Genomic DNA, 9,320 nt, shown 5'->3' on the forward strand with positions numbered 1-9,320 from the left:
ATATAATTCACTGTATCAGAATTCCAGTGGGTCAGAAGTTTACATACACTAAGTTGACTGTACCTTTAAAAAGATTGGAAAATTCCAGAAAATTGTCATGTCTTTAGAAGCTTCTGATAGGCTAATTGACATCATTTGAGTCAATTGGAGGTGTACCTGGGGATGTATTTCAAGGCCTACCTTCAAACTCAGTGCCTCTTTGCTTGACATCATGGGAAAATCCCCAGAAATCAGCCAAGACCTTAGAAAGAAATGTGTAGACCTCCACAAGTCTGGTTCATTCTTGGGAGCAATTTCCAAATGGCTGAAGGTACCGCGATCATCTGTACAAACAATAGTACGCAAGTATAAACACCATGGGACCATGCAGCCGTCATACCGCTCAGGAAGGAGACACGTTCTGTCTCCTAGAGATGAATGTACTTTGGTGCGAAAAGTGCAAATAAATCCCAGAACAACAGCAAAGGACCTTGTGAAGATGCTGGTGGAAACAGGAACAAAAGTATCTATATCCACAGTAAAAGAAGTCCTATTTCGACATAACCCGAAAGGCCGCTCAGCATGGAAGAAGCCACTGTTCCAAAGCCGCCATAAAAAAGCCAGACTAAGGTTTGCAACTGCACATGGGGACAAATATTTTGCGAAATGTCCTCTGGTCTGATGAAACAAAAATAGAACTGTTTGGCCATAATGACCATCGTTATGTTTGGAGGAAAAAGGGGAGGCTTGCAAGCTGAAGAACACCATCCCAACCGTGAAGCACGGGGGTGTCAGCATCATGTTGTGGGGGTGCTTTGCTGCAGGAGGGACTGGTGCACTTCACAAAATAGATGGCATCATGTGGAAGGAAAATTATGTGGATATATTGAAGCAACATCTCAAGACATCAGTCAGGAAGTTAAAGCTTGGTCGCAAATGCGTCTTCCAAATGGACAATGACCCCAAGCATACTTCCAAAGTTGTGGCAAAATGGCTTAAGGACAACAAAGTCAAGGTATTGGAGTGGCCATCACAAAGCCCTGACCTCAATCCTATAGAAAATTTGTGGGCAGAACTGAAAAAGTGTGTTCGAGCAAGGAGGCCTACAAACCTGACTCAGTTACACCAGCTCTGTCAGGAGGAATGGGCCAAAATTCACCCAACATGTGGGAAGTTTGTGGAAGGCTACCCAAAATGTTTGACCCAAGTTAAACAATTTAAAAGGCAATGCTACCAAATACTAATTGAGTGTATGTAAACTTCTGACCCATTGGGAATGTGATGAAAGAAATAAAAGCTTAAATAAATCCTCTCTACTATTATTCTGACATTTCACATTCTTAAAATAAAGTGGTGATCCTAACTTACCTAAAACAGGGAATTTTTACTCAGATTAAATGTCAGGAATTTGTGAAAAACTGAGTTTAAATGCATTTGGCTAAGGTGTATGTAAACTTTCGACTTCACCTGTACATTATCAAGCATTTCACACCTGTTATCCAGATAATGACTGTTTGCACTTGGTGATCTATAGCAGCTTCCCACCAGAATGGTCTTTAAGTGAGGCAGATGAACCTGAAGCCATATTACCTACCTTTAGGTAACAGACTGTAGCTGTTGACGGTAGGTGCACTTGATTCAGCAGCCCTAGCGCCAGGAAGGCTATGTTACCAATTTTAACCATTTAATGTCTGAAGGTAGAATTCTGCCTACCCGGAAGGCCCATAGAACAAATCAATTGTACCTATTCACCTATCTCTGGCCAATCAGATAGCTCAGATCATCATGTCTGCAGTTTCCTTGTGCAATAGTCTGGAAAATTAAGCCTGGAACGCACATCAAAGTTGATCATGTGAGATTTCAAAACTTTTAAAACCATGACCACAGTGACTCAACAAATACAGCAACAAGCTGCTATTTGTATGAGTAAGTTCATGTTTAAGTTGTTATTCAGCACAGTCAACACTTCAACAGTTCTATAAGCCATAAACTGCGTGTTTTATACAACTTTCAAATGACACAAACGCTATTGTTACCTGGCTGAGAGAGGAAGAGATAGTTAGGGAGAGTCTTCCACAGCCATTACAAAATTATACATTTTGTAGCTATTTAGCCTGCTATCTGAGTTGGTCATATTCTTGTTATTATCATATCGAATAATGCCTCAAGTTTCTGTTTTGAAAATGGCAACCACCACATTTTCAAAGGATAGGATTACGGTTTTCAGTGTCTTTCAAAGCACTGCAATATGTTTTGACAGTGTTCTCAAAACAAATGTAAGTGTTATTCTCGCTTTGCTTCTTATGTAAATTATTACAAAAAACAATATATCCCACCAGTTGTTACATGAATTGAGTGCCTGGGCGATTTACAATGTTGATGGTATTGGGGTATATACAATGTTGCGTCGTAACCATATAATGGACCAATGACGTTTCACAGATAACGACACGTGCTTATGTGCGCGGCGATGCGTCTCTGAAATTGAATTCACCAACTGATCAGCAAGATAGAGTACGGCGAGGACCAGATACTTGCCTTTTAAATGTATTTTTCCTAACAGTTAAAAGTTCATTTGGCTATTTAAACGGAGTAGGAAATTTGCAAACCTCCGATGAAGGATTTGAGCTGCCAACAATGTTTTGTTAGCCAGCAATTACAGACCGCCTTCTTGCTGTATTTTGAGGAGGCGTAGCTAGCGAAGTTAACGTTATGTCACAGATTGAAGGTTTGGTTATGTCAGCCAACTAACGTTAGGGACATGGGAAATGGGCATTACGGTGCTGTAATATAGAATCTGTATATATAGGTTGACAAAATGGGAAGTCTTCATACGAGCTATTTTGACGTTAGTCACCAGCTTGGTGCATGTTCTATTCGGATCTCGCGGAATAAGGCCTACTAGCTCTTCTCTTGGAAAACAACACGGGTCTTTCACAATGGCACATGTAAAAGAGTCTGAAGTATTTTTCGGATGAGTAAGGACTGTTTTTGTCCGAATATCAGTTAAGTTGTAAACACTGCTAGCTAACTATACGTTTATAGTCCGAGACGAAAATGGAAACGGGAATCCAAGCTCACCAGTTTGTCCACGCGGTATCCAGCCCTAGAGCAGCGGGTATATGCACTGAAATGCTCGAGGTGGCAGCGGAAGCAACCCGGGCAGGTGACTACGACCTTGCCGCGGAAATCTATAGCTCTCAGCTGGTGGACCTCCAGCATCCAGACCGGGGCATCTGTTTGCTCAAAGCTGACTCTCTTGCCCAGGCCGGGCGGATAGCGGAGGCGCTTGACTCGTACTGCACGGCGGCCAACATAGGCAAACTTCGGCCGGACGAATTGCAGCTTTTGGTTGTAAACATAGCACGGACTCTTCGCGAGAAGGAGCTAAACATTCATGGGAAGGCAAAGAGTTGTCATAAAATTGGGAATGGAGACGATGATGTCGAAGCTGATACAGAGGCATTTGAGGACGAACCCCTGGACTTGTTTTCGTGCCGCCTTTGTAGGTGTTTACTGTCCGAACCAACCACCATGGAGTGCGGCCATACGTTTTGCAAACATTGTTTAGAAAAAGAAACTGTCAAAGACTGCATACAATGCAAACATAAACTGAACAAAAAAGATGTACAGATCCTACCCATTGGGCTTAGAGTAAATGTCATCCTCAGTAGTTTGTTGGATAAATGGTTCGACTCTGAAAGTAAAGCCAGGAGGCATTGGATAGAAGGTGAGGTCTCACAGAAGAAGCACGACTACACAGATGCTTTGGAGAAGTACAACAAAGCCTTAGAACTGGGTAAGATAATGTAACATTTAAGCAATTGTCGGATTCTTATGTTTTAGAACAGATTATGCATTTTATGTAACCCCTTTACCGACTTAAAAACCAGATAGATCTGGTAGCCCAGATGACCTACTTTTCACTATTTCACATCGTGTCACCGATAGGGGGCGACACTGCACTGCATCTTTCGAAGCAATTATTTCATAAGCCCAGTAGTCCCCACTCCCCGATTACCTAACCCACATTTCTACTCCGACTCCGAGTCTCATACCCCATGGATTGATATAATATTCATTGCATAATGGTGGTGCTGTTACATTAAAATGGACTGAACTCCATTCAGTCTTTCCCCCACCAGCTATCATTTTACCAACATGCTCCATGTGTTTCTTATTTAGGGAAGCTGCCGGGATTTAGGTCACTCCCTCCTCCTCCGTTCTACCTTTGAAACACCCGGTCAGCCCCGAGCAGTTCACTCCCTATAGATATGGACAGGAGTTGTTTTCCCCAACTCTGTGACCTGAGTTTGACCAAGAAAAACTCAGGCCCCTAATTGGTCCTTCAGAAAAAAAACTTGTGTCCTGACCCTTAATACAGAAAGAGCATTGAGTCACAGTCAGGAGTGAGAGTGAGCCAGCATCAGTGTGGTTAAATCCTTTGGCGTTAAAGTGGAGGCTGGCCGCACAGCAGCTCTGCTTTAATGTCAGCTACTGACCTGGTTGTGTAAATTGTGGCACAGCGGAGTCATGTCATCCAGAGATTAGCCAAAAATAGGCAATCATTAATCAGAATGTTGACCTTATCGTCTCTCCCCTCCCCACTAGCCAGAAGGGTGATAAATGCTATTGTATGCCTAATTCCCAGCACAGACTGTGCATGGGAGATTACAGTGCAATATTCTAATTCAAGGAAAATGTTTTCTTCTGTTTGGACATGATAAAAGCATTTGGTTGTTGTCTGACTCACTGTAGGATTGTCTATGCATTTACAGGCTGGCTGCCTGCCCAGTAGCAAATGTCATACTGTGATAAACATCCAACTTCACAACAATGTACCTGTTTGAAAGGGTGTAAATTCAATTTTCTCATTCTGCTTGTTCTCTCTGTTGTGCAGCGCCATCTGTAGGTCGGCTACTGGGACAGCGTGCTGAGCTGCACTTGGAGAGTAAGAACTACAGCCAGGCCATCCAGGATGCAGAGAGCCTGTGTAGACTCAACCCTCTCTGGCCAAAGGTGAGGGAAATAGATATGCAACTCAATCTACCCAGCAGAGTATAGATCACTAAATGTCCTCATATCTGGGCCTAAAATATGAATGTCTCTGTCTAGTTATTCACATTTTAGTCATTTAGCAGATGCTCTTATACAGAGTGACTTACAGGAGCAATTAGGGTTAAGTGCCTTGCTCATGGGCACATCGACATATTTTGTACTTAGTCGACTCGTGGATTCGAACCAGCAACCTTTTGGTTACTGACAACTCTCTTAACCGGTAGGCTACCTGTAGGCTACCTGCTGCGGTTATGTAATGAACACCCACTACCTCTCCACAGCCACAGGCTGACCCAGCTAACACCCAACACATTATACATGCTTAGGACTGTGTAGCTATGTATGTGTTAAAGTATGATTTGGAGGCTGCTGTGTGTTCACAGGTGAGATAGGATGCTACATGCTTGTGTGCATGTTAATATGCAAATTACCACTGCTGACAGAGACATGCAAAGTAGAACAGATAGAGCTGAAACCCAGGCACTGTGAATAGGGAAGAGCTTATGTTGACCTGGTTGAAGAGCTCCTGGATGTTATGACAATAATTACCAAGTTGGGGATTTAATTCCCATGTTTTGCCGTTTTTAAAAAGTTCTCTTAAATTGTTTAGGAAGGTCATTAACAATATTCAGATTACTCGTTATCGGTGTTTTGAAAATACTTTATTTTTGAAATGCCAATAGAGTAGTTCCTACTCAAAATGTTTTTCCTCTCGCTGTGTTTTCCCAGGCCCACTACATCAAGGCCTCAGCCCTGAGTAAAGCCAACCGCAACGATGAGGCCTTAAAGGAGTACTTCATGTGTGTGGCACTGAAACCTGATTGGATGATGGTGAAGCTGGAAGCCCAGAAGGTAATACACAATTTTACCCCCCTTCAATTCAGCATTCCTGTTGAAGCGAGTTAAAAAATGTTCAAACTCTTTTGTCCATTTAATTCCATTACACAGGCTCAACCACAGTACACAGTATAATCACAGTTGCTATGGTACTAATGCAGTATCACTATGTACGATATGACAGTGTAAATCTGTCTCTATGCTTATCAGACAGGATTAGTTTGGTTTTAAATCCTGCTCCACAATAGGTGATGACGCAATGCCCCCATTCCAGCTGTCTTAGCTGGGGAGCTATGCCAACCCTATCCCCTGCTGTCACTGTGGCTTGTTTTAGTAGCTCCACTGCTGTTACATATTCACTGCAATATGTACTGTCACTATGACAAGACCATCTGTTCAGTATGTGAGCCATATCCTTTATTTCCACTGTCACATATTCCCTTTACACTATGGATACTATTTCAAGTTCCAAGTTTTTATTGGCACTTGCACAAGTACAATGAAACACCTTTCTTACAGAGAGAGCATTGAGGCAAGTCAGGAAGGAGAGCAAGCCAGCGTCAGAGGGTGATTAAGCGTTATAAGCTACTTATGAGTGCTATGACATTGTATGAGCGTACTTACTGACAGTGTGTTCTGTTTTTGTAGGTGCTTAGTGAGCTGTTCTCGTCGGTGTTTGAGAAGGATGGTCAGCCCACTCCCATACATCCTCTACAGGGTGGTCCCTCCACTCGCCTCAAGCCCCCCGCCCTGTACGGCTCTCTAAACCCCTTCACCACGCCACAGAAGCTTGGCTGCTCCTCACAGGTCAGTACATGCATACATACACATTTACACCCCCACACACCTATTTCTCCTAGTAACCCCTCTCCTTTTCCATTTTCCAGGACTTAGAGTTCAGAGTGAGTAAGAGTTCTTTGTGCGATGGTCCCTCAGACTCCTCCAAACATCCCCTGTCCCCCAGCAGTGAAGCTGAGAAGCCCTTGCTAGAAGACGCCAAGAGCCTGGCCAGTGTCCTGGCTGCCCAGCCTGCCCCCCCAGGCAGCCTCAAGAGGAGACACAGTGGGGACGGCATAGCCTTCAGCCCTCCCTCCAAACTTCTCAGACCAGATGAAGCCTGCTCCTCCTCTCACCTTCCTGCTGCCTACCTCTGGGGAAGGACGGTGTCCTCAGACCTGCTCGACAGTAGAGATATGGAGTGCTCCCTCTGTATGAGGTAAGAGAACCATCAACCAACCATATCTTTACAGTTAGCTACTCAGGATGTTTGATTTTCAGTCAATAGTGATAATTACCTCTACCGATAAAGCTCCTGTTATTGTGTTGTTTCTTCCAGGCTGTTCTTTGAGCCTGTCTCCACCCCCTGTGGACACACCTTCTGCCTCAAGTGTCTAGAGCGCTGTCTGGACCACAACCCCAACTGCCCCCTCTGCAAAGAGAACCTCTCCGAGGTGTGTGTGTATACATACATACAGAGGAAGTAGCTGTGCTCTATATGTGTATGGAAGAAAAAAATATATGTGTGAAAGAAAAATGCACAAAGACATGGATGATCCAATCAAATGTAAATGTCCTATTCCACTGTGTAATTCCAGTATCTGGCCACTAGAGGATTCAACAAGACCCTGCTGATGGAGGAAGTGCTGCAGCGTTACCTGGGAGATGAGCTGGCAGAGAGGAAGAAGGTCCACGAGGAGGAGATGAAGGAACTGGCAAAGTGAGTCACAGATTTGATCATTTTACTTAGCCATTGACTTAATGGTAAATTAATCCTGTAGTCCTGCTTTTTATGCTAATCACTGACCAATCGTGTCCCTCCTTCCACCCTAGCTTGAACCAGGAAGTGCCGATCTTTGTGTGCACCATGGCCTTCCCCACCATCCCCTGTCCACTGCACATCTTCGAACCGCGCTACCGCCTCATGATCCGCCGCTCCATGGAGACCGGCACCAAACAGTTTGGCATGTGCATAGCTGACGAGTTGAAGGGTTTTGCTGATTACGGCTGCATGCTGGAGGTCCGGGACGTCAAGTTTTTTCCTGATGGGAGGTCTGTGGTCGACACCATCGGTGTGTCCCGCTTCAAAGTACTGAGCCACGGCCAGAGAGACGGATACAACACGGCCAAGATCGAGTACCTGGAGGATAAGAAGGTGTGTACTGGCAAGCGCTGTGTGTGAGGAAGGTCATGTATGTGGATACAAAAAGTGCATTATAGATATTCGTATCCTCACTTTTGTACGTTTGGTGTGATTAGAGTGTATGCTAACTTTTTTTTTAAAATATTGTGTTTGGTCAGGTGGAGGGCCAGGAATTAGTGGAGCTGCAGAAGCTTTATGTCTCTGTGTACGACCAGGCCAGCGGCTGGTTCACCTCCCTTAAAGACAACATGACGAGCCAGATAATCAGCCACTTTGGACACCTACCCGGGAAGGACCCTGACCCACAGGTACGGCACTAACCTAACCATCTCTCTCTCACACACACTCATGTCATATAGTGATTGAGTGTGTTGCTGTTATCAAGTTGACTTCCTCTCTCTCCCTCCAGGGTAATCCCAGTGGTCCAGCGTGGGCTTGGTGGCTGTTGGCTGTGCTGCCTCTTGACAACCGTGCCCAGCTCACAATCCTGGCCATGCCCTCCCTCAAGGACCGCCTCATTGCCATCCGCAGGGTCCTGATCTTTGTCACGCGCAAGAGACCCCGATGACCGCTCAGCCGCCACCACAACCGCGTAGACCATGCATGATCATTCACTCATTCAGTAAACCCACTTCGCTTTCATATGAGGGAAATGCCTTTGACTCCTTTACAAATGGCGCTCTCTGAATCTGAAGAAGCCATTGGGTTGGATTGTAGGGGGTGGGATAGGGAGGTCATTGTTTCTGGTTATCCATCTACCTATCAATGTCCAGTTCACCTGTCCTCTGTCACAAGAACTCATTGGAATTATGGACTTCTTTCACGTTATCTCTCAACTTCTTATGTTCCCTCTTTCAAGGGAGGGAATAAGAGCACGAAATCAGACTGGTGACTCATGATGTAACTGAACAGAACTGGGCCGACCAATTAACGGTGTTGGGTCCACAATGTTGTGACTTGGTGTACATTTTTTTTTTTTTTTTAGAAAAATAAAAAGACCTGACAAGTACCAAAAAATAATTTGTGTGACTGAAAAAGAAGCCAATGGCGAATGTATTGTGTTGTCTTTATTTTGGGTGTTATGTTTCTGTTTAATCCCTGCTGACTATGTTGAGACTCATAAAACCCAGAGCGATAGAAACCTCCAAATGGAGTAGAAGGTGTGCATATGAGAATGTGCTCCTGCTTAATTGGCCTCTTCATTTCTACATGACTGGGGAAATGGATGCAAAACCAGACATTTTGCATCTAGCCCAGTCATATGTACAGTTGAAGTTGGAAGTTTACATACACCTTAGCCAAATAC

The 9,320-nt window shown here is 44.3% G+C and overlaps 1 protein-coding gene across 1 annotated transcript; it reads left to right on the forward strand.

The window, feature by feature from the left end:
• The first annotated feature begins 2,436 nt into the window (after positions 1-2,436).
• Positions 2,437-9,010, forward strand: LOC129816537 (LON peptidase N-terminal domain and RING finger protein 2-like). Its single transcript, XM_055871108.1, has 10 exons — positions 2,437-3,778; positions 4,880-4,998; positions 5,767-5,889; positions 6,523-6,681; positions 6,762-7,090; positions 7,211-7,325; positions 7,470-7,591; positions 7,705-8,026; positions 8,173-8,322; positions 8,424-9,010. The coding sequence occupies exons 1-10, from the start codon at positions 3,037-3,039 to the stop codon at positions 8,580-8,582; spliced, it is 2,340 nt and encodes a 779-aa protein (XP_055727083.1). The 5' UTR covers positions 2,437-3,036; the 3' UTR covers positions 8,583-9,010.
• Positions 9,011-9,320: the final 310 nt, after the last annotated feature.

The sequence above is a fragment of the Salvelinus fontinalis genome, chromosome 19, assembly GCF_029448725.1.
Source record: "Salvelinus fontinalis isolate EN_2023a chromosome 19, ASM2944872v1, whole genome shotgun sequence".
NCBI classification, from domain to species: Eukaryota; Metazoa; Chordata; class Actinopteri; order Salmoniformes; family Salmonidae; genus Salvelinus; species Salvelinus fontinalis.